Source organism: Phyllopteryx taeniolatus, chromosome 11 (genome assembly GCF_024500385.1).
Source record: "Phyllopteryx taeniolatus isolate TA_2022b chromosome 11, UOR_Ptae_1.2, whole genome shotgun sequence".
NCBI lineage: Eukaryota > Metazoa > Chordata > Actinopteri > Syngnathiformes > Syngnathidae > Phyllopteryx > Phyllopteryx taeniolatus.
Window position 1 is genome coordinate 10,757,613 of NC_084512.1, and position 25,498 is coordinate 10,783,110.

The window sequence follows — 25,498 nt, forward strand, 5'->3', positions numbered from 1 at the left end:
CAGTGACTCCTGAAGACTGTCTACGTGCAGTTCAGCAAACCTCATTTTGCCTGTGCACAGCGCGCATGCTGGCATTCAGAAACTCGTTTACTTATAAATAAGGGCGATCGAATGCAACGTTGACCGTACCAGGACATTGACTGGATGCGTGACACAACGCAACGTTGACGTAAAGCCCATTCAGTGGACTGTTTACCCAAGGGAGTTGTAGTTTGGATATAGTTGTAGCAAATTTCACTCTAAAAGCACACAAATGCGTGTATTATGACAGAAGGGAAATTTTGATTCGTTTAATGAAAGGAATTTCACAAATGCCAGTGAGGACAACACGCTGATGTGACGTTGAGTGGTGTTACCTTCAAGAGGCTGCCCTCGGGCTCATATCTCCGAGTTTCAACCCTAGGTCGTTGTACCGCATATTTAAAATTGTATTTACTCGACAATACAAGTAAACTGCCGCATTTGATGCTTTGCTCCCAAAATGTTGTCTTTAACAACATGCTGATGCGGGGGTTTGGTGACACTGTCAGGGAGATATTAACATAATATTGTTTACACGCGTTGACATTAATTGACAATCTGCACTGTTTCCAGCGTCTTCGGGTGTCCTACGGCCCCGAATGTAGCGCTCCGGTTGGGGCGTGCCTTCCACCTGACGTCAGAGCGGGCGGGGGCGAGGGAGCAGGCTGGGAGCACCTACAGAGCCAACGTCGCCATGCACGTCCCACCGACCGACAGCTAGCTAGCAGAATGCCCCATGAAGACCTCGACGCAGGCCATTTCGCTCGTCCCGGGCCACACACTGTCGCCTTATTTCTCAGACTGAACATGTGGAGAAGTAGCGGGTGTTATGGAAGGGACGGCTTTTAAGTTCGACTCGAAGGTTTGGCTCGTTGTAGCGTGGCAAGAAGCGGTGGAGCGCTTCCAAAGTTGTCGGCTAGCAGGGCGCGTGTGAAGGATTGGAATTAAAGGCGCCGCGCAAACATGGAGAAGCAACAGAGCGACTTGGAGCGAGAGCGCCAGTACTGTGAACTTTGTGGCAAAATGGAGAACCTTTTGAAGTGCGGTAGGTGTCGAAGCTCCTTCTACTGCAGCAAGGAGCACCAAAAACAGCACTGGAAAGAACACAAGCTCATTTGTAAGGAAGTGGACAAGACGCAGCCTCCCAAACAGAAGCCCGAGCCCGAGCCCGAGCCCGAGCAACCGCCCGGGAATGAGAAGGCGTCGGATAAATGCCCGAAGAAGAATAGCCCCGAGCAGGCGGACAGTAGTGCTCCGTCGTCACAAACTACAAACGCGGAACCGCAGGGGCTTGGAGAGCAACCGGCTGAGGAAAGCTCCAACAATACCGCCATACCTAATGGACAAACGAGTTGTTCATCCCCGCAGAAACTAGCCACGGAGTACGTCATCCCGTGTATGAACAAGCACGGCATCTGCGTGGTGGACAACTTCATGGGTGAGGAGACCGGACTGAGCATCCTGGAGGACGTCAAGGCCTTGCACAAAACCGGCCGCTTCACGGATGGCCAGGTGGTCAGTCAAAAAAGTGACTCCACTAAAAACATCCGTGGGGACAAAATCACGTGGGTCGACGGGAAGGAGGCCGGCTGTGAAAAGATCCGCTTTCTCACCAGTCGCATGGACGACCTGGTCAGACATTGTAACGGCAAACTGGGCAACTACGCAATCAATGGAAGGACAAAAGTAAGTAGAGAAACAGGTGGGCACTGTCAACCATCCACCTTTCTTTTTACTGATTTGCATGTTTCAAACTAATGAGCACTCACCAAGTAAAGCGAGGCACTACAGTACTGTCGGGGCACAGCCTGCAGCTTCCATTACCTCGCCTAACTTGGTCACGTTTTCAAATTCAACCTGCCTTTAAGTGTATGATTCAAAGAATTCACTGATACAAACTGTGCAATATAGCTCTGTAGATCTATAATATCAGTAAATCATAGGTTCTACCCTAGATAACTAAATACTGTATATCTAATTTTAAGAAGATAAGGCCTTGTAACCAATACAATAGTTGAAGACTTAAGACACAAGGCATTCTAAACAGAAGTGCAGATTTTTTGGTGTGGTTCTTTCATCCTTTTCTTAATACAGTATGCACATCTGAAAATTGACACCATTTGAAGTAGTTATATCTGAGTAACTACTAAGCCACTGATGGTGTAGTGGTACATTTGCCTGACTTGAGTGCAGGCACTGTGGGTTTAGGTCCCACTCAGTGACAGTGTGTGAGTGACAATGGTTGTCTGTCACTGTATGTTCCCTGTGGCTGACTGGCGACCGGTCCAGGGTCCAGTCCGCCTTTCGCCTGCAGTCAGCTGGAATAGCCTCGCCACGACCTTTAACAGGATAAGCGGTATAGAAAATGGATGGATGATTAACTACTGTGTCCCAGGCACAGAAAATGATTAGGCTTCATGTTGAAAATAAATAAGTAATAATAATAATACAAATTTCAAAAACATTTAGATAGATAAGAATTCTAAAACAGAATTCACAAAGCTTTATAAATGTTCAATATACACACACACACCCGTGACACGACACGTTAAGTCAGGTCAGTCCCCATCAAACAAGCTCTAGCCCTACACAGACACCCTTTCTCTTTAAATGTTTTATGCCATGTGCAAATTTGCTTTCCAGTTGGTGTATTTTTATTACATTTTTGTGAAAATGTTTGCTTGACTGATCAAGCATATTCTAACAAAAAAATGCCTATTCAATCCTAGTCATTCTTAACCCTGGAAAAAAAGTTTCTTACGTCTTGTTCAAATTTGAGATGACGTGAGTAAGTATTGGTTATCAAAAATTATGTCAAATTGACTACATTAACAAATGGTTGCTCTTTAAATACAGGGAAACTTCATTTTAGAGGCTGTTTATTTTCATCTTGACAAATAGTAGAGCTGGAACTGGAGCTGCATTAGTGATGATGGGCGGGATCTGTACTCCTCCTGTCTTGATGCAAACCCTCTGAATTCTGTGGATTTCTCATCACGTTCTTTAACTGCGCTCTTTTTATAAATAAGAGCATAGCAAGTTTACAAGATCAAGTGACTCACAGTACGACACTGTGGAAGTATATGATGTATATTCTTCAAATTTTTGGTTGCCCACCACTCAGATTATAAACCGAGCATTGAGCAGTTAAGACGCATTAAATAGATAGTGTTGACTGTCACTGCCAGTATCTTCTACGTAGTGTTTTTTTCTCCCGCATTTAAGGGATTTATTTATTTTTGTCACTAAAGGCAGGTGTTGTAGCACTACTAAGCTGCTGTGAGTCTCTAAAAGAATATTAGTCATTGCCCTGATTAATTTTTTATGTCTGGAGCATTTTGTCCTCCATGGACATTCCTGTATACAAAAGTTATTTTGAATCTGTGTGCACGCCCGACAGTCTAATTGGTATGCCTGATTGGCCTAATTGGTATACAGCATGGCATACAACCATGCTGTATACAGAATTCTACTTACTAAACATGTTGGTCATACTTCCAAAAGGTCCTTCAGAGCAGTGATTCTCAATTGGTGGGTGGGGACCCAAAATTTGGTCGTGAATCCAATTTGGGTGGGTTATGGACAGCTAGTAAAAAAAAATATATATAAAAAAAAATTACATGTATTCCTGTTCGTATTTCTTCAGTACAGTACATTAGCGTATCATGTTCCCACATGGAACATAGTAGGAAAGTGCATTCTAGCCACAAGGTTAGCCTTTGGTTGGCGGACCCCAGGGCAAGCAATATGCCTGTGCAGCAAACGCATTTGAAATTACATCTGAAAATATAATGTACTGTACATCTGTTTTCACAGGCTATTTTTAAACCCCCCCAAAAATATTTCTTTATTTCTATGAAAGTGGATTGCGACTTCGCAACAATAGGAAAATGTGAGTCTCAGTGTGACAACAGTTGAGAACAACTGCTTTAGAGAGATGTTTTAAACAAAGAGAGGCATGATATGAAAACATCTCTCTGTATAATGCACTTAAAGGCAACAAACTAAATGCCTCCAAAATGAGTCAGATTCATAATACTTTATTAGTCCCAGAACCACATCTCAGTTTTACAGTCAACCTGTCCATAACACAAAAAATACAGGCACAAGTACAGGAAAGAACAAGGAAAGGTAATAACACGTTCATAACATCGAGTACCGCAAATGACCACGACTTTTGTAATAGCTTTACACCTTCCTTGATGTATTGTAGAAAGTATTAATCATTTGGTGGCTCAAATTAACAGTTAATTGAGTGTATTCTCCTTAGCAATTGTGCAATGTAGGTGTTTTCAAAGTGCCAACAGTGACCCTCCCTTTATTTTGATGTACTATTGTCTTAGACAATTTAAAGGACTTCAGCATATTAACTTGACATTTTTTTAATTGTTAGAACATTCATGTTTTAGAGGGAAAAGCTCTATAGACTCATCTCAACCACAAATGTTCTCATATTTGTATTTTGATTAAGGGCTGCTTATATAACCTTAACATTTTCAAACAATGCTAAAATAGCTCTTGTAATTATTCAAGTGTTATCAAAAATTTGAAAACTCATTGCTCAAACTCTTCAGAAAATGTCAGTGATTTCTGACAGAAATACTTTTTGACTGTGTAGACTGCTGCCATCTCAGCATTATATGTAAATCAGATCCGCTTTCTCACCAGTGTAGAACATGGACATGGCCTAAATTTGATCAATTTTGTCTTTAACATATAACTGTGCCTTCTTGCAGGCGCACCTCACAGTGACCAATGTTTGCTTTGATTCCCATTATAGTAAGAGACTGATAAATGACATTTAAAATGTGATGATATCTGACTTCTTTACACAGGTATCAATTTGTACATAACATGTACATTCAATTAAGTTGAAGTGTGACGAGATGCTCCTTCCATGAAATCAACATGCTCACACTTTCAACCTTGTACTAATGCTGCATTTAAAACTTTTGTTTGTCGTGTCTATCTTTCCACTCTTTTGCTCTTTCACTAAAACTCGCCTTGTTGTGAAATCCAATGTTGAGTGGAGTGTGACATCATGACCCTGAGTCACAATTCTTGCCCAGTGAGCTGTTAGTGTTATCTTTAAATTGGATTTAGCAGTGATTTAATGCAATATGTTGTCCTGCAAAATATCAGTTGGAGTGGAGTAACCCAGATAACCGATAGCTGCATGCTGCTATTTTAGGGTTCCTTCCTTATCCAGTTTCTTTACACCTGGACGCTTCTCAGTAGAAGGCCTCTCAGTAAACATACATTTGAGTACACGACAAGTGTGTGTAGCCATGCGTCAAGCACTGATGAGACTGTGACTTCCTTGCCTACTGCCCTGGTCTCCCTGGCAAACACCCGCCTTGGCCTGTGACCAGAGAAAATGGGCATGACTTGCACAAATGCGAAGGCTGTCTGTATCATTGGCTCAATGGGAGCTGACATAATGTAAGCAGATTTGGCATTGGGAACAATGAAGGAAAAACATGGGTTATTTGATGTAATTGTTTCCATTTCCCCTCTTGATAACATTGTAGGAGGTTGCCATCAGCTGGACATGTTTGTATCTATGTAAAATGCTTTTCGCTGCCTTAATTGCATTCATCACTGAACATATAAAGACTTTTTATTTTTGTATTTTATTTTAATTTGTGACTTTTTGTCCTTGAAACTTGATTGTCCTTTCACCTTCTCACTGCTGAGAAGTAGCATGGACATGATGATGAAAATGTGTGGTACAAAGCTTTACCTATCACTATTACAGTTACATCGTGATTGTGAACTGTCTTCCACTTTTTTAGCTTTAATAAAATGGTCATTTAAATGGCGACACGGTGAGCAACTGGTTAGAACATCTGCCTCACAGTTCTGAGGACCCCGGTTTCAAATCCGGCCTCGCCTGTGTGGAGTTTGCATGTTCTCCCCGTGTCTGCGTGTGTTTTCTCCGGCTACTCTGGTTTCCTCCCACATATTAAAATTTAATATAATAATAATTTCATTGAAGACTCTAAATTGCCCGTAGGTGTGAATGAGAGTGCAAATTGTTGTGTGTTTATATGTGCCCTGCAATTGGCTGGCATCCAGTTCAGAGTGTACCCCGCCTCTTGCCCGAAGATAGCTGGGATAGACTCCAGAATACCCGCGACCCTAGTGAGGATAAGCAGTTCGGAAAATGGATGGATGGATCATTTAAATGCTGAACACAATCCATTCTGCATCACTGGTTGACATGATTTGGTCAGATTTAAAAACTTCGCGATGAAACTGAATGAAAATTTCATATAACAGTTATAGTGACCAAAATTATCACGGATATCAGTATTATCCTGCTACTAATGTGACTGTGAAATAAATACCTGCATACTGGACAATTCAGGTCAAATTTACTAGATTTCTGTTGTTTCATGTAAGGGAATCAGGTAAAATGTATCATATTTGTGTCATAAAATTTTATAGTAAAATTTTCATAGCTTGAAATTAGATGTGATTCACAGTGCTCAACATAACCCTACTTAAAAACTACATTTTGAAAGAATAAGCGGTTTAGAGAATGGAATGAGTTTTATCCATTTCTCAGTGAATACGGGAAAGATTTTCTGAATTTTTATGATTAAATTCGTCTGTGGTTGATTTCTTGTGAATTCACATTTTTAATTAAAAATGTATGTGTTCCTCTGTATTTATTGTAATGTTTGTTTGTCATCAGTACTGTCACAATATCTTTTTGTGGACCTGATTGCTCATCTGAGGAAGTTGACCGTTGACCTAAATCTGAAAGCACTATAGAATAAGAAGGCTTGAGGAAGTCATGTGTTGCTCGGTCCTCTGTGTGTTGGCTATTTCGCTATAGGCTCTGTGAGGCTGCTGTTCCTTCCAGTTCCACAGTCCTTGCATATCCATGGCACCACTGTGTATACCACCTTTTTTCCGGCTTATTGTTTGCACATCTTACAATCAACAGTGCTAAAATATTAAATTCAAGTCCAAAGCCATCATTCATGGTCCTGGGTGACTTGTGAGTAGGGCTGTATGGATGCCACTATTTCAGGGTGGTTGCATTATAACCCAATTGAGTTCCTGATGATACAATACCAAATCGTATTAATTTTTACTAGACTTTACAACGATCTGATCGGCTTGATCGGTATCGGCTGGTAATTAGCATTTTATGCTGAACTGCTTTGTCATCATTCGCCGATCCGTTCAATAACGTCATTGATTGGCTCCGGAAAATACATTTATTCCGCGTCGCCATCGTGTACAGTATATTTGAATCAAAAAGCTAGTTTATTTTTAGCCTTATCGTGTGTCTTTTGACGTAGTACTGGAAATATCTGACAACCAATAGTTATTTAAAAAAAAAAAAAAACACGTTGGCTGTTTACCATGGCGACGACAACAACAATGGATCGCGCCGTGTGTATTATAAATGGACTGCATTCATATAACGCTTTATCTACACCATCACAGTGCCTAAAGCGCTTGACAAAGCCTCATATTCACCCACTCACACACACATTCATACACCAGACTGCTGCCATGCAAGGTGCTGCCAGGCCCAGTGGGAGCAAATGAGAGTTCAGTGTCTTGCCCAAGGACACTTTGACATGCAGACAGTCGTAGCCGGGATTCGAACCAGGGACCCTTCGGTCATTGGACGACCCACTCTACCTACTGATCCACAGCCGCCCTAAGATCAAAATGGGGAAAAACGTGTCACCGGTGCTCGGGAGAGGACTTTTTCAAGGATTGCTGAGGTATGTTCACGTACTTTCAATACGATACGGCTCGCAAGCAGGCAACAAACGTTATGTAGCCTAGCAAGCTAGTGCTAGCACTAACGGTTGTACGTAATTATGCCAGCGTTCTGTCGAATCATGCTCTAAAGTTTTGTGTGTGAAGTAATTTAATTACAATAAAGTAATTTAATTACACTAAGTTAGCACCCATTATTTCTATTATGTTGTAATGTTGGTTTGATCTGACTGATTAGAATACATGACCTGAATAGAGAATACGTTTGAAGATATTCAGTATACAGTACACAAGTATATACAGTAAATGAACAAGTCATTTAAATAGACACATTGCTCCATCTTGTGATCGGATCGGTTATTTTATTATTATTTTTATTTTTTTTAATGCTGTGATCGGCCCCAAAAATCCTGATTGTGTAAAGCCTAATTTTTACGTTCACTAAGCACTAAACAAGTAACATTGACGTAGCACCAGTCTGCAGTGAAAAATCTAAGACCCTCATTGTCAAACCATACTGCTCTATACATGTAAATGAACTAAAACATGAGTGATGGGCAGAACAGTGCCCGCGGGCCGGATTAGATCCCTAGAGGGGCCGGATGTTTGACACTCCTGTGTTAGTCCCTTGCATTAAAAAGTTAAAGCACTAAAGTGAACTGGCTCATATTATGAATTCTCACGTAACATCATTCATGAAGGAATTATGGTTGTTTTTATCATCAAAATAATGTATTTCCATTATACTATTGCTATTTCAGCCAAAGTAAGGATTTTCAGTTTCTGTCAACCTTATTGAACTTTGACTCCAGATGGCATATTCATGTATATTCTATTATTCAAGCAATGTTCTTACTCCTTTACAACTGGCAACAGAAAAGTATCAGTGACTCAGTCAATTACATAATGTGCTCATTTGACTTACCCACGCATGGACAGAGCTATTCATTCATCTCAGTAGTCACTAAAAAGTTGGGTAACAACAGATACAGTATACAAATAAACGCACTTTCATCTCCTGGTGTTTTGGGAACATAGAGCCACCTGGGTGATTACACCGTAATCTGAGGTGTGCTCCTTTTTAGAAACTGCACAGTCTGATTATTGTTCCTATCAAAAGTAAAAATTCAAATCCTTTCTCAAGTCCAGTCTGAACCAATTCTTCATAAATAGAGGATGCTGAAACCTAGACTACAAATGTGCACTTCTGTATGAAAACATCAAGTCTAGGCTTATACTTTTTGAGTCACACTACAAGTCTGTTGTTAACAGCCAACATTCTTCTCTGTTGTTACACCAAGGATAAATTTTTCTTTTCTCAACTTTCTCAGCACACACATGCAAGTCAAAGGTAATGGAGGCAACACGTAGTTTTTGTTTTACTCTTGTATTAGCTATGCCAAGCATGTTAAAAGGTTACCTAAAATATTACATGGACAATATTTCAAGATTTACAATGGCGAAAGTTTAAAAAACCTGTAGTTATTTTTGGGTTTTTCTACATAAATGTTTGAGGATACAATATACTGCCAAAAGTATTCGCTGCCTTGATTCAGATATGAATTTAAGTGACATCCCATTCGTAATCCATAGGGTTTAATATGACATCGGTCCACCCTCTGCAGTTATAACATCTTAAACTATTCTGGAAAAGCTTTCCACAAGGTTTAGGAGTGTGTTTATGGGAATTTATGAAAATATTTCCAGAAGCGTATTTGTGAGGTTATACAGTGATGTTGAACGAGAAGGCCTGGCTCTCAGTCTCCTCTCTAATTAATCCCCAAGTGATCTATAGGGTTGAGGTCCGGATTGTGAAGGGCAGTTAAATTAATTCACATCAAACTCTCTCATCTGTGTCTTCATAAACCTTGATTTGTGCACCGATGCACAGTCGTGTTGGAACCGGAATGGGCCATCTCCAAACTGTTCCCACAGAGCTGGAAATGTCCAAAATACTAGCCCTTGAGCTCCAGTGAAAGGAACTCTGAATGCTTCAGCATACCAAGAGATTTTGGACAGTCGCACCAGTGTACAAAGCAAGGTCCAGAAACACCTGGATAAGGGAATTTGGTAGGGATGAACTTGACTTGCCTGCGCAGAGTCCTCCCCTCAACTTGTTAGAACACCTTTGGGTTGATTTCGAGTGGAGAGTGAGCCAGGGCTTCTCATCCAACATCAATGTGTGACCTCACAAATATGCTCCTGGAAGAATGGGCAAAAATTACTTACCATAAACCTTGTTGAAAACCACAAGAGTTGAATAATGTATTTTTACAATGCATGATTTTGCTTCTGGTAGGTTAATTGAAGACTCTAAATTGCCCTTAGGTGTAAATGTGAATGGTTGTTTGTTTATATGTTCCCTGCGATTGGCTGGCGACCAGTTCAGGGTGAAGCCCGCCTCTCGCCCAAAGATAACTGGGATAGGCTCCAGCACGCCCGCGACCGTAGTGAGGATAAGCCGTACAGAAAATGGATGGATGTATTTTGATTCTACCCATATGATCAAAACATGAAGTGTTTTCTGTATTTTGTTAGTTTTTTCAAATAATTATTCTGAAGTTAAGCACATTTTTTGAACACGTAATACTTGCTTTTTATTTACCTGCTCTGATTTTGAAATGCACAGCCCTACTTTTATTGAATAAATGGGAAAATACACAGTTGTGCTCATATGTTTGATTACCCAGGCAGAATTTATTAGATGTGTACAATTCCTTGAAGAAAACATGATGGACCAGGCGAAACGCATATTTTATTTTTTTATGTTTTAATTTTATCAGAAAAGCATTCTCATTCAACAAAACATTAAGAAATTAATGATGGCGGTTGTTCAGTCATCAGTCGTACTTAAAAAAACATTTCACAAATTCTCCCTGGGTATGTAAACCTATGAGCACAACTATGCATATATGCAGTCATATTTACAACTGTCATATTGGAATGAAAGTATAGGCACACGTTTTTCATAACCTCTGGCGGTGGCATTCTAGAATGAAAGTGTACCGTATTTTCACGACCATAAGGCGCACCGTATTAAAAGGCTCAGTTACGGGGTCTATTTCTTTATTTAACACATACATAAGGCGCACCGTATTATTGGGCGCAGGCATGGTAAAACATACGCTAGCTTAAAACATACGGTAGCATGCATGCATGCTAAAACGTAGCATGCATGCTAGCGTATGTTTTTAAAAAGGCAGCGGGAGCAAAACTGAGTTTGGTTATACTTTATTGAAGTATTTAACAATGTACTCACGTTATTGATCAATCCTCACCCACAAATCCATCAAAGTCCTCATCTTCTGTATCCGAAATGAACAGCTGGGCAAGTTCTCCATCAAACATGCCGGGTTCCCTCTTGTACTCGTCGTAGTCAGTCTCGTTGCCGGGGCGCTGTTCAGCAATGATGCCGGCATTTTCCTGCTTCCTCCACTTGCGAACCATGGATTCATTGAGCTTGAATTCTCTCGCGGCTGCTTGATTCCCATGTTCCTCCGCGTAACTGATAGCTTGCAGTTTAAACTTTGTAAGCGTGTCTCTTTGTAGGTCCCATTTTCGGGGGTCCTTAGCCAAACCGATGTTGTTTTGCACAATGCACATACCGGCGCTATATACCTACCGGGGGCGTGCCTTTAGTGTCCTCTTTCACGCGCACCCTTCCTCCTTTAACGTCCGCATGCTGTCCTCAGTCACGTCCGCCTTTCCTCTATATAAGCAGCGTGTCGGCATGAAATGCTCCCAGTGAGTCAAGCGGTGCGCTCATCAAAGTCACACAACATTTACAGATTTTGGAACTCGGTGCAGACATAAGGCGCGCTGCATTATTAGGCGCCCCCTCCATTTTGGAGAAAATTTAAGACTTTTAAGTGCGCATTATGGTCGTGAAAATACGGTACACCTTTTTCATAACCTCTAGGTGTCGGTGGCATAAAGCAATGAAAGGGTACAGCTTTTTCATAACCTCTAGATGGCGGCATTATTGATAAAATGTGGAAGTTTTTTTCCATTTTCCACTATACCTATGTGTAATGTGCACTATTGACTTTTGGCAATTTTTTTTGGGGGGGGGGGCTGGGTTGGAATGCGCATTATACACAAATTATGGTAACTCAATGTGCTTCACATGATTAAAAGAGCATTTAAAAGTATTTCAAAACAAAGGGCAAAAAAAATAAAAGAACCAGAGTAAGTGAATAAAAGACAGCTTGCTAAAAGTACTAAAAGAACGTACAGTAAAGTAAAAGATGATAAAAAGAATATTTTAAAGTGCTTTAAAAGAGCTCAATCATAAGAGTTAGTCGGTCTGCTTGCAAGTAAAGTCTCTTGCGGTTTTGTTTGCTTCAGTTTAAGTCTGCACGAACAGGCATTAAAATGACAGTAAAAACCATACAAAGACTCTCAGCACTAAAAATAGCACAATGACTTAAGGGTCCCATATTTTGGCAATATAACCCTCCATAGAGTGACTCTCTATGGGCTTTGTACAAAAGTGTCAATTTCATTTCAAAAGACACCTTGGTTTTGTCATGCGAGTATCAAGAAAATGCCCCTCTGACAGCTTCTTCTGTCCGGCCCAGTTTTGTATCTGCTTTGTCCATATTTGGCAAAGACCGCCCCCTTTCCCCTGATTGGTCCCCCATGTAGAAGACCCACTTGTGAGCGCACACGTGTTTATGTTGACAGCGCTGGCACTGGAGCGCAGAAGTAGGAGGGATCTTCGCTAGTGACTTAGATAATCTTGAGAAATTCGAATAACCAGATTTCAGGCTTCTCGACAGAAAAACTTCTGAAACTCAGGAATACGTGGGCGATTTTAATTCATATTTCACGTGTTTACTGAGGTACCATAGAGCCAATATTACATCCCAAATACTAGAAAAAGTTTGTGAATTGTGAAAACCTGTTTTTCAAATGTAAAACAAACAAAGTCAACCTAATGACAGCCATCTAGGAACGTGGAAGAGCAAGTAGATAAAAGAAAAGGTACACTGAAACAGGAAACGACACTTTGGTTGGGTATACTTCTTTGTCATTTAGGAATGGACAAATGTTCGTATCAAGGTAGTTATCGGGTTAAAGAAATGTTTGTCTATCACATTTGCAATGAAGCTTTTTAAGAACATTTGTGAATTGGGTTGGAAGTCTGCATTGTTCATCCAAGTTTACATGCAGTCTCTCTTGTTTGAAGTCTGAGAACCTGTCATATTCAAGTTAAATTGTCATGCCAATCAGTCAGTATAATATGCATATCTTTTTATAGTTTGCTTCACCGAGATCATTAATTTCAACACAGATGCAGAGGCTCAGTCCTTGTCCTTATGTCATCACAAATTTACTGCAACGATCGACTTTAAGGAAAAAAAGGTGCAAAACAGCTGTGCACGTGGAGTTCACACCTTCAGTCATAAACGTATTCTGAGCAGCATGTGCAGCATTAGCAGAGCTCAAGTGTGGGGGTGGGGGGCATGGGTCAGACATCACTGAGGATCAGCCAGCCTTCCTCACGCTCTGCACGTAGCATGACCATTAAAATACTACTCCCTCTGGCTTGATGCCAGAAGTCAAAGTTTACTGCAGTTCAACTCTTTTTCTGCTTTAACTCCAGCCACACTCTCTTACAAGCATGTGCATGCATACAACAACTTCTTTCTCTTGGCATGTTCTTTGTAGCGGGTTTTCCCCTTAAACCTGTTTTCCCCCTTAATCTTACTTCCATACCTAAATCGGTAAAATAGCTGGAAAGGTTGTGCAGCAAGCAAGCTTATAGTCATTGTCTTTGTGTGACCATTTTGTTTTTCTTCCCTAGCATTCCTTTGGTAAATCTGCAAGACTACACCAAACAATTGCAACCTACATCTATAGTTAAATGCTTTCTTTCCCAACGCGTTGAATGATTACAAAGCGTGCTGCAACCATTGTAATAATATTGCTATGCTTTGTTTATGGAAGTTTGTCAAGAAAGTTGAAGAACTTGCTGTTTGTTTAACATATGACAGATCACATAGTACGATGGGTGCATATTTATTGTTGATTGCAATTCTGAATACTCTTTGTTGTCAGAAGATCAATTGTTTGTCTGCATTCATTTGTGAATTGGATAGACACCAGATTTCTGACCAGTGTAAATGTATTTATTCCTTCCTAATGGCAAGAAGTTAAGTGCTCAAGGTGGTTCACAGCAGTAGCATAATAAATGTTAGCTGGCATACATTGGTGCCACAGGAAATTATCCAATTCATTAAATTTTTTCCCAAAATATGTATTAATTACAAATACATCTTTGTTCATCTATATGCCAGCAACATAGTGACAAGGAGAACAATTAGATGCTCTTCCATTAAATGACAGAAGGTACAATAATCCTGTCGCAATTCATATAACAGACTACGCCATGCCTTCCTGCGAGTGTATCAGCTTTATGTTCAATTAAACAGCCCCAGATTTTTACACGGACTAAGTGTGAATTGTGACGAGATCGTCATTATTTCAGTAACCATGCTTTTTGTGACATTTTTGTTTATGGTGGTCTGCCGTGAGATTTTTCTTAAGTAAAATGGGTGCCTTGGCTTAAAGGAACACTATGCAGTTTTCAAACTGCTAGCAGAATTTCAATATAGCCTCATTTCACTCCCTGCCAACGCCCCTGCCCCCGCCCTCCGCCGTCACACGTCTCTGCACAAAGAAACGCCCCCAGCCTACTAAACGTGGACAACCAAAAGAGAACCAGGAAGAGACCGGTTCGTCGCGCTCGCCTGGCCGCATCATAGTGCGCCTCAGTCGGCTGCATGCGTGCGTAACATTACACGAAATGTTACCGGTTTGATGTTGTCCATCCATCCATTTTCTGTACTGCTTATCCTCACTAAGGTCGCGGGTGTGCTGGAGCCTATCCCAACTATCTTCGGGCGAGAGGCAGGGTACACCCTGAACTGGTTGCCACCCAATCGCAGGGCACATTTAAACAAACAACGATTCACACTTCTCATTCACACCTATGGGCAATTTATAATCTTCAGTAAACCTACCACGGATGTTTTTGTGATGTGGGAGGAAACCGGATTACCTTGAGAAAAGCCACGCAGGCACGGGGAGAACATGCCAACTCCAACCTTTTAACTTTTATCACTTATTGGAGTTAATCTTGTCAAGAAACTATAATAGTCTCCATTGGTGAGAGGCTGTGTGTGTCCACCGAGCCTCCTTTTGCGCAGTGGGTGTGTGCAAATGATTGACAGACTATTCGGTCACGCCTCCTGTCGCTACACTCTCTGATAGGCTGTTCTTGTCCCATTGTCCCAATTTTAAAACAATAGTTAAAATTAAATTGGAGGCATTAGATGAGGCCAGGTAGGGGTGATTTTTCAAACAATCATTTTAATAAAATTCTACTGTCAGGTCATCAAGACATTTTTAACATACAGTACATGACAAAAAGTGGTTGTTTTTTTTAACTGCAAATTGTAACTTTAATGACGGTCGGTAAACACTAAACAACAGGAATTGGATGGATCATCTGTGTGTGAAAATGTCCTGAACAAACTTCCATTTCATAAAATTGACCAATTTTATAATGCTAAAGTATTTTTTGTTAGCATATTCAATTACTGCATTACTGTATTTGATTTAAAATATTGAATTTGACAGATTTGAAATGTGTCTGTGAATTATCCAGTACAAGCTAACAACAATTCATGCCAAGACGGTGTGCTGAATCCCAACTTCAATGCCCAAGACTATATAAGCCGCATTGGTATCCCTGGTCTCTACATTTGCATTACATTCAGAATTCTAATACCATCCTTTGTCTGATACTGGAGATTAAAATAATTTTCTGCTCCAATATTTGCTTTTGGCATTGTGTATTTTTATTTTATATTCACTATCATTTTGATCTTCTTGTCTTTAGGCAATGGTAGCATGTTACCCTGGAAACGGGACCCATTACGTGCGCCATGTGGATAACCCCAACGGCGATGGACGTTGTGTCACATGCATATATTACCTTAATAAAGATTGGAATGCCAAGGTATGTGACTGATGTGTGCGGAAAATATCATACTGATAGTGAGTCTTATATTGAGAATTAGAATGATCCATAAACATGCTGGAAAAATCAAAGTACAGTGCTCAACATAAAGGAGTACACCCGAGCAGATTTTTTAGCAACCCTTGAGTTTACCTTCCTGAATCAATATGGCACACTATATTACAAAAATGATCTTATGAGATTACTGGTAATTGAGTAAAAAGATTACTTTTCAAAGGGGGTGGCCGAGCATGTTATACAGCACTGCTCGGAGTACACAGACCAACCTCTACTAAGGCTCTTAACATTTTCCACTTTAACCTGTAGAGTCAGTTACTGTACAATCTTGACACCTAAAATGAGTGTCATCGTGAACCAGAATTTATTTTACCCAAGGGAACCTCATGCAAGAAGAATAAGATCCTACATAAGCACAACAAATTTCAACTTGATGAACATACATGCACAATGAATGGGATTTTCCATTTTAAATTTGAATTGTAAGCTATCCAACCGGTATCAGATAGAGATCAAACCTGGACATTACATCCAAAACTGTTGAATGACTGATTTTTAGCTGACTAATGAAGGATTTTTTTTTAATGATTTGCCCGTAGGTGTGAATGTTTGTGCAAATGGTTGTTTGTCTATATGTGCCTTGCAATTGGCTGGCAACCAGTTCAGGGTGTACCCTGCCTCTCACCCAGAGTTAGCTGGGATGGGCTCCAGCACGGCCGCAACTTTAGTGAGTATAAGCAGTACGGAAAATGGATGGGTGGATGTATTTTTGGTTGATATATGACAAACTATTCAACAAATAAGCCTGCATAAATTTAAACAACCTCCCTTGCGGAGGTAATCAATAGTTGTTTTTTTTTGAAGATGTGTAGCACAAGAGGCACCAGTAGTTTGTATTTCAGAAACCAACCATCACTGAGCTTAACACCATGAAGTCATTTTTCCCAGTTGTTCCAAAATATTATCGTCACTACATTGTGACAATATTTAGGGGGATTTTTAATTGTATGATCGGACTTGTAAGACCTTCGACTTATTTTTTTATATACAGGAATACAATTATACAGTATACAAGGCCCTGCCGCGAATAGCGGAAATCCACGAGGAATTGATGCCCCCCATAAAAACATTTGTAATTGTCAGTAGATACCACATGATGGTGATAAAGCACTACTTATCTATGAGACATGTCCGTGGACTGACTAACTGAAGATCCTCCCCTCACTTAAACATAGTTCCTCGGCACCAAGATGCCAAAAATAGTGCCAATACTTTTATATTAGACAGGGCTTTGGCCTAATCACAAAACCAGCAATTAGATTAGTTTTTTTTTTTTTTTTTAATGTAGGATGGGTTTAAAAAAAAATTCTGAATTTGTGAATATGTGGGGGAACACTGTACTCACACACCCCTTTTGCATAACATTCCGTTGCAAGCAGTATCATACAAAGTCAGTCACCGTCCGGCTTTCATCGTCAAGTTGGGATTGGTGAAATAAGCATATTAGCAGACTGCACTCATGTCCGTGACTGAGCCTCAATGTTGTTATATTCTACAGCCAACGGTGCCACAACGTACCGTCAGGCCACCCCTTCTGGTTGATAATGCCATTAAAAAGTGGTCCTTCTAATCCAACCACACCCAAATGGCCACAAGAGCCCACCACGCTTAGTGACTTTTTCTGATGTGATTCAGCTTGAATTGATAAAGAAACATGGTTCAGTGTTTCGTGTTTTTGGTATCAACATCCGTGTTGCTCTGTTAGAAAGTGGCATCAGTAGTTTTTGGCAGTCTTGCGTTCCCCTTGTGGTTAACACTCATGGCCATGACTTCTGTCTTGTCGGACTCTTGTATCTGAAAGCTCTGTTTATGTTTCTAACAGCATGCATCAGGTGCACCCATCTGCCCCCATGCTAATCATAGAGGCCGTTACGCCATTGCTATTGTTGTGTTCACAGGCGTTAATTATTCCAGTGAACCATGTTCAGAAACCCGCTTTGACTCGGCCATCATTACATCGGGCCCCCTGATTGGCTAGTTTTTGATGAGCCCTCTTTTATAGAATATGGTTGCCAGGATACCATGGCTCCATGAGAGAGGGTCTTGCTTTTGGAATATTCAGGTTCAGTTGTTTCAGATATGTACCCCAATTTTTACATACTTTTAATCTCTATAACACAAAAAAACACATTGTATTATGCAACGGTAAATTAATGAATTATCCGTGTATAGTGTCGTGTATTGTATTCAACATCTTTTTAGTGTCCTCCTAAACATCCCTTATACCATATGTACACTGTTTCCTTAAGTCCCACATACAGTCGTGCTCAACATTATTGGGAGCCATGAAGTTTAAGTACGAAATGTGGAATATCTCCTGAAGAAAATGAATCAAGTGAAACAATATTTTTCTATAGAGAACTGTTTGATATAAATGAGAAAATAAGAAACAACATTTTATGGTCAGATGAAACAAAAATAGAGCTTTTCGGCAATGCACACAAACAGTATGTTTACTGACGGTGCAATGAAGCCCTTAAGGAAAAGAACACCCTGCCAACAGTCAAGCATGGTGGAGGATCCATAATGCTGTGGGGCTGGCGGCCTTGACTGTATCACAAGTATCATGAAATGAGAAAATTCTAAAAAGATTTTAGAGCGAAATGTCTTACCCAGTGTAAGAAAACTTGGTTTGAGGCAAAGATCACGGGTCCTCCAGCACAACAAAGATCCAAAAGCACATAGGAATGGTTGAAAAAGAAAAAAATGACTGTTTTAAAATGGCCAGCAATGAGTCCTGATCTCAATCAAATTGAAAGTCAAATTGGGGGGAGCTGAAATCTGCCATTGGGGGGAAAGAACCCATCAAATGTTCGAGCTTCATCAAATTGCAAAGGAAGAGTGGGAGAAAATACCACCTCAGAAGTGCAAAAAGCTTTTCTGTTTTTTTCCTTTTCTGTTTGTGATTTCTTTGAAATCACAATATCTAAGTTGGGGGGAAAAAATATTTGTTAAATTTCTTTGGCCCTCTAATTAAAAGATCCTGATGATATAAGTTTGGTACCTTCCCATTTACTTCTCAAGATATTGTACAGGTTATGCAAAAAATGTGCCAATAATAGTGAGCAGGACTGTATGTACACTGTTACCACTGATGAAGGTGTACCACCCAATGCTAATATCCCACCCCCAAGTATGACAAAAATGATGGTGAGGAAACAAGTTCTTCTGTTTTACACTTAGACAAGGTGCCCTGTCCACTGTAATATACAATTGGTTTGGAAAAGATGGATGATTTAAAAAATACATTTCCCTATCGGAAATAAATTATCCATACTAGTCACCATCATTAAACCTTTATCGATGTTGGAGGAAATGTTAAAAGGAAAAAAAATGTCTTCAAGTGTAAAAATAAGTCAATAATTTAATAAGGAAGGCATACTGTAAAGGTATTTCATAACGTATTGCAGATGCACAGATTTTACTTGGTAAGATTCTTAGTTCCCACAACACTCAATTCTAACATCTAACATGGCACACGTTGAACTTGGACAAAAGTACTTGGACACAACAGGAGTCTTACTGCTTTAAATTTGAGTCTGTTTACATCACTTAATTTCTGGTGTATATTTTTCTTTTCTCACATTTGTCCTCCCTTAAACCCCATCCATCCATTATCTGAGCCGCTTATCCTCACAAGGGTCGCGGGAGTGCTGGAGGCTATCCCAGCTATCATCGGGCAGGAGGCGGGGTACACCCTGAACTGGTTGCCAGCCAAACGCAAGGCACATATAAACAAACAACCATTCACACCTACAGGCAATTTAGAGTCTTCAATTAACCTACCATGCATGTTTTTGGGATGTGGGAGGAAACCGGAATGCCTGGAGAAAACCCACGCAGGCACGGGGAGAATATGCAAACTCCACACTGGTGGGGCCGGGGATTGAACCCCTGTCCTCAGAACTGTGAGGCAGACGCCCTAACCAGTCGTTCACCGTGCCACCCTGCCTTAAAACATCTCTTCTAATTGTTTTGCAAGGAGATCCTCAACGCCAAAGAAAACGAGGTGCATGCTAAATTAATCCTTTGATAGATATGCTTTATTTAATGTGGTTGATGCTCATTAAACTGAGGTCTGAGAAGTACACAGATATCTCGGGTGACATGGTGACGTTTGATATGACAGCGTTTTGACTTTAGGCAACATATTTTTACCACTATGTTGGTCGAATTCCAAAATGTACAACCTGAGATTTATTCAACATTTAGGCTTTCACTGCATAGTAATGAGTAAACGAGCGATAAGAGTTGTAAACTGTCCACACACAGGCATGTGAAGAGCTTTCCTTTAGCCTGTTGAATTTTAAAAAAAAAAAGACCCTCCTTCTGCCCTCATTGACCCAATTGTGTTGACTTAACCTTGTCACACTGCTGGCATTCTCTCTTGGTTTAAAAAAAAAAAAAAAGTACTGTACAAATTAGCGGAACCTCTTTTAGGCTTGCTTGTGTGCGTGTGAAGAAAGGGCCCTATCATATCAGAGGTGGACGAGCTTGAACGGCACGCTTGCAGCAATCTGCTTTTTCACTCTCCAGGTCCTTTATCCAGCCACAGCAGTTTTCCTGTAGGTTATTCTTCCTATCCCTCCACAGGAAAGCCATTCCCCGCTGCTGTTTCCTATCTTGAACTTTCCTCCGAGCCCCTGGACTCGTTGGACAAGCCTTTCCCTTCACATTGGCGTGCAGCTGAAGCTGTTGTGGGATTTCACAGGGGATCTTTTTATGAGCCCCTTTTAAGGCAACGTCATCTCCCCCCGCCATGTGACGTGACCTTTTAACTTGAACAAACAATATAGATCTAATAGTGGCACATGCTCACGCACCGCAGAGCACCGGCTTTGCTTCACCTTGCTGTTTTTGTCCCGATGTGTAAACATAATAGAGATGTTTCTTCCTTGTTCTGATCTTCCAGGAATACGGTGGCCTTCTCCGAATCTTCCCAGAAGGAAAAGCCCAATTTGCCGACATAGAACCCAAATTTGACCGTCTGCTTTTTTTCTGGTCAGACAGACGAAATCCCCATGAGGTTCAGCCTGCTTTTGCTACCAGGTGAGCTTGATTGCAGATTGGGAAATATAATTCATACTTGCGTATACATTAGGCTTTACACGATCAGGATTTTTGGGGCTGATCAGCGAGTTAAAAAAAAAAAAAAAAAAAAAACGATCACCGATCCAATCACAAGATGGAGGAATGTCTATTTAAATGACCTGTTCATTTACTGTATATACTACTTAATTGCTCAATAAATAATGTATCTTTGTTCCTCTATTTATGCCAGTGAGGCATAGTGACAGACAGAACAAATAAATCCTCTTCTATTAGATGTCAGGAAGTAAATACAGTAATTAATGTATCCACTTTTTGTGACATTTTTGTTTGTTGGTGTGCCGTGAGATTTTTCAATTGTAAAATATGTTCCTTGGCTCCAAAAAGGTTGGAAATCACTGCTCTAGTCACTTCGTGTATTCTAACCAGTCAGGTCAAACCAACATTATATGACAGAAATAATGGGTGCTAACTTACTGTCATTAAATTACTTTATTTTTAATTAAATGACTTCACCCACACTGAAAGTTTAGAGCATGATTCGACAGAACGGCGGCATGTTTACGCCCAACCGTTAGTGCTACCACTAGCTTGCTAGGCTACATAACGTTTTTGTTGCCTGCTTGCGAGCCGCATCGTATTAAAAGTACGTGAACATACCTCAAGCAAGCCTTAAACGAACGTCCTCTCTTGTCCTGTCCATCGGTGACCACCAACACACGTTTTCCCCCATTTTGTCCTCATAATCTAGTCGCCGCGATCCACTCTTGTTGTCGTCGCCATGGTAACGAGTGTATCCGGTCGCATTTGAGTTGACAAGATAAAGTTCGATGATCGTAAAAAACGGGTTGCGGTGGTATCGGAGTAAAAGATTCTGGAAAGAGCAAATGTGTCTTGTAGTCTGATCCGGCATTATGTGTTGTCTCTCTCAGACGTGTTGTCTGTTCCACGCTGCCGACGTTTTGTTTTGTTTTGTTTTTTTAAATAACTTAATTGGCCGTCAGATATTTACAGGACTACGCCAAAAGACACAAATTCCTGCAAGATGGACGAAATGGAAAATTCAAATCAGTACTGCCAACAGATGTTACATTGTAATGTGAACTAGTGAAACTAACTAACTTATGTTTTTATGTAACAAGGATTGAAGGAGCATGTTTGCTCGCTAAGTATAACTAATGCGAGCTGCAAAAGAGTTACCTTCGTCTCCATATCATTCGGAGGAAGCTCCAAATGAAGCTTGGCTGCTTCCAGGCGATCCAGAGGGGATTATGGATCGCGGTTACTCAAATCCTGGCAAGCGGCCGGGGATGTCTCCATTTGGCCCGGCATTTTGCGTGATAGTTTTGCTACAAAGCGATCGCATCATCCTTTATTCCCCCGCATGATCTAAGGCGTCATTCCTGTCAGTCGCAGGAATATTTTTCTTGCCTTGGCGCAATAAATTTCTAGTACCGAAAGCTTTTTTCTTAGATTTTTTTCATTTTGTCTTTTCTCTTTTCTCCCATTATGTTTGCCTTCTCTCATTGTCTCTTGGACCCCGCCGGCCCGCCCCCTCCTTCTTCTTCCGCTTCTTCCTCTGAGGGAGGGACGTTTACCTCGAGGCATTATTGCCATATACAGGGTGCCAATCCTCATTGCAGTTATCCAGAGGCTCGACGATCACACACAAACTGCACAAGACCCTCCCCCACCCATCCCCATTAAAAAACGGCATTGACGTCTTTAGACGGCATTGGCAGGGAATAGATGGATTCTGAATGACGTCTTTGGACGGACGGCATTGGCAGGGAATGAGTTAAATGCTTTTCCACGAGATGGCCATTAACCTGTTTGTCTACTTTTTGGCATATTTTTATTTGGTGGTGTGCTTATTGGTACAATAAAGGTTGGGAAACACTAGTCTAGTCACACTCCCACTAGGCAATTTGTACCACATCTTGGAACACCTGACAGCTTAAGTACAGTTCTTTTGTTCATAGTGTGGGCACTTCCTGTCCAAGCTCAAGCACTTCCATGGTCCAATTATTAATAATAACTGTGACCTTGCATAATACAGAATAATAAGCAGAAAGATTTGAAATAAATCCCCAAAGCCAAAGCCCAAAGTAGGCTTGTATACAGTCAGAATCACAGATGAAATTCTTAATGCTGTAATACATGTCCTTCTAATCTTTGTAATAGCTTTTATTTACATACAAATTCATTGGGACAACTTGACATTCTATTCTATAGGCATCTTCAAGATATGCACATAAAAGGATAGTGGAATATAGTCTAATCGTAACGACCTGGAATTCCAGTTCAGTTGCCAAACGTTGTTGACTCCAACATAGATGGGAAGTAGTTTGCAGAAACATTTAAAATAGTACAGTGATTCACATGAAAGGAAAATCGTCAAGCATTTTTCAGTTTATACTGTAAATGTTTACATTTGTAAGAAAATACAATATTTTACTTCATTTTCTGGAAAGGAATAACCAATTTAATGTATTTATCTTCATGTTTGGATTTTGACTACAGTGTAGTTCCCAATGGATTAGCGCAATTACTAATGATAACCGCCATTTGCTCAATAGAAATGAACAGAATGACTTGAAATAATCCACAAAGTCAAAGCCCAAGGTGCGCTTGTTTGTGTCACATAATCAATGCGATCGTTCCTCCCACCAGTTATTGATAACCACCGCCTTGCACAATAGAATAAACAAAGATATAAAAGAATCCACAAAGTCAAAGCCCAAGGTACACCTGTATACGTGTTGCATGATCAATAGGAACATTCCTCTTACCAGTTATAAGTGATAACCGCCACATTGTACAATCAATAGAAATAAACAAAAAGACTCAAAACGAGTGCCGGGGTACAGTGTGAGTATACCTCAAAGGTACAATATTCCACATTGAAAAACGTGTCTATAATTTGATGTATCACTTTAAAGTGATCATTATTTATTATTCAATTGGTATGTCATCAATTCCCAAGGCATGAAAACAAGTGAGCAGGTATCGCAACTTATTTCCCGTGAACCCCTCGGCAATGGTGACTAAATGTAGCTTTAGAATCATGTTAAGTCTTCTCACGTTAACTGGCGCAGCGTATGGAGCCCTGTTACACCTCCTCGACATAAACTGTATGCTTGACTGCATGCGCTCAGCATCACTTTAGCAGTGAGTCAGTGCTCCCATTCTGTCTCTGCAGGTATGCCATCACCGTGTGGTATTTTGATGCAGATGAGCGAGCCCGAGCTAAAGAAAAGTACTTAACAGGTAGGTTTGGATGTGCACTTCAGGCCTCTTGTCTTCTGCATCTTCCCTAATGACTTTGTTAATTTAATCCACCTGCACTGTGTGAACACGTGGAACAAATGTTGTTGTTGTTTGTTTTGCCCCCGTGCATGTAGGTGCAGGAGAAAAAGGAGTAAAGGTTGAACTGGGGAAGCCATCCGATCCCAGCTAGTGCAAAGACCGCGTCCGTTCCAACCAGCCAGCTTATAAGTGCTCTGTCCCCAGAAAGTGGCCGTTAGAGAGCATGTGTGTGTTTTACATGGGACAGTGGATGTTTTTGGAAGAAAAACAAACATAGACAGCCAAGTGTGTTCATATTCAGTCAACCTTGACAACCCAATGGACCTTGAATGTCATGACATTGTACTGAAAGGGATGGTGTGTTTTTTATTTCCCTTTTTCGGCCCACCGTCTTTTTCAAAGTTGAACATTTGCGCCACAACCGACACTTTTCACACAACTCACAGGAATCAAGCTCATCTCGTAGTGAATTCCTTAAAAGGTACAGCATTCTGCAGAACCTCAATGCATTATGCTTTTCTCATGGAATCATCTTTTTTAAGCTACTGTCTGGAAAATGTGCTTGAGTTTGCAACAGTGAGGAATGAGATGGATTAAAAACACATTTATCCTGAGAGAAAGACAATGGTCTTAGTTTGAATTTCTTGTCCTCTTCATCAAAAAGCTGTTTGAATTCATACACTCGCCGAATAGAGTCTCGTTTACAGAAAATCTAGTTGTATGCTGGCCCCTGCGGGAGGGCAATGGTATAGCACGCTTGATGATTTATCTCAAGATAAGTTCCATATAATGGAAATTACTCACAAAAGGTGAGTAATTAATTTGGTCAAAGCTGTCATACAGTCATCATAAATATTGCTACTGTATTGTATATTGAGTAAGGAGCCCCTTTTTGGATAAGTTTATTAAGAAAGGATTATTTTATTTTTTTAAATAGTGTTTCATTTGGTGATAAACCAGCAGTCAAAAGATGTGAAATTACCACACAGTATTTAATTTTTCCATTTTTAACAAATTTTAAGGTACTGTCTGTATACATATGTATACATTTTGGACTTTAGCCTTATAATAGTGTCAATAAAATGAGTGGATTTATAAAGCAAATATGGCCTGTTGCTCTTTTTCCTCAGCCCAGGTCACTACATACTATAAAAAACATCCTCAGTTATAGTAAACTTGATTAAATGGATTGTTGCAGTGGTGTAGAACCACATTGTGATCACACACACACACACACGTGTGTTTCTAATGGTATAGCCTTAA

The 25,498-nt window shown here is 40.4% G+C and overlaps 1 protein-coding gene across 3 annotated transcripts; it reads left to right on the forward strand.

Annotated features, from left to right (window-relative positions):
* The first annotated feature begins 638 nt into the window (after positions 1 to 638).
* egln1a (egl-9 family hypoxia-inducible factor 1a) lies at positions 639 to 24,860 on the forward strand. Of its 3 annotated transcripts, none has more exons than XM_061788988.1 (5): positions 639 to 1,707; positions 15,680 to 15,799; positions 20,884 to 20,926; positions 24,129 to 24,196; positions 24,331 to 24,860. In XM_061788988.1, the coding sequence occupies exons 1-4, from the start codon at positions 985 to 987 to the stop codon at positions 24,191 to 24,193; spliced, it is 951 nt and encodes a 316-aa protein (XP_061644972.1). In that variant the 5' UTR covers positions 639 to 984; the 3' UTR covers positions 24,194 to 24,196; positions 24,331 to 24,860. The 3 variants fall into 3 exon arrangements, with proteins under 3 accessions (XP_061644972.1, XP_061644971.1, XP_061644969.1); XM_061788985.1 differs by having other exon boundaries at positions 647 to 1,707; positions 20,790 to 20,926; XM_061788987.1 differs by lacking the exon at positions 15,680 to 15,799 and having other exon boundaries at positions 643 to 1,707; positions 20,790 to 20,926.
* Positions 24,861 to 25,498: the final 638 nt, after the last annotated feature.

Coding starts and splice junctions, on each gene's coding strand:
- egln1a (XM_061788985.1), top strand. CDS start 985: ATGGAGAAGCAACAGAGCGACTTGGAGCGAGAGCGCCAGTACTGTGAA. Junction 1,708..15,679: donor CAATCAATGGAAGGACAAAA/GTAAGTAGAGAA, acceptor TCTTGTCTTTAG/GCAATGGTAGCATGTTACCC. Junction 24,197..24,330: donor TAAAGAAAAGTACTTAACAG/GTAGGTTTGGAT, acceptor CCGTGCATGTAG/GTGCAGGAGAAAAAGGAGTA.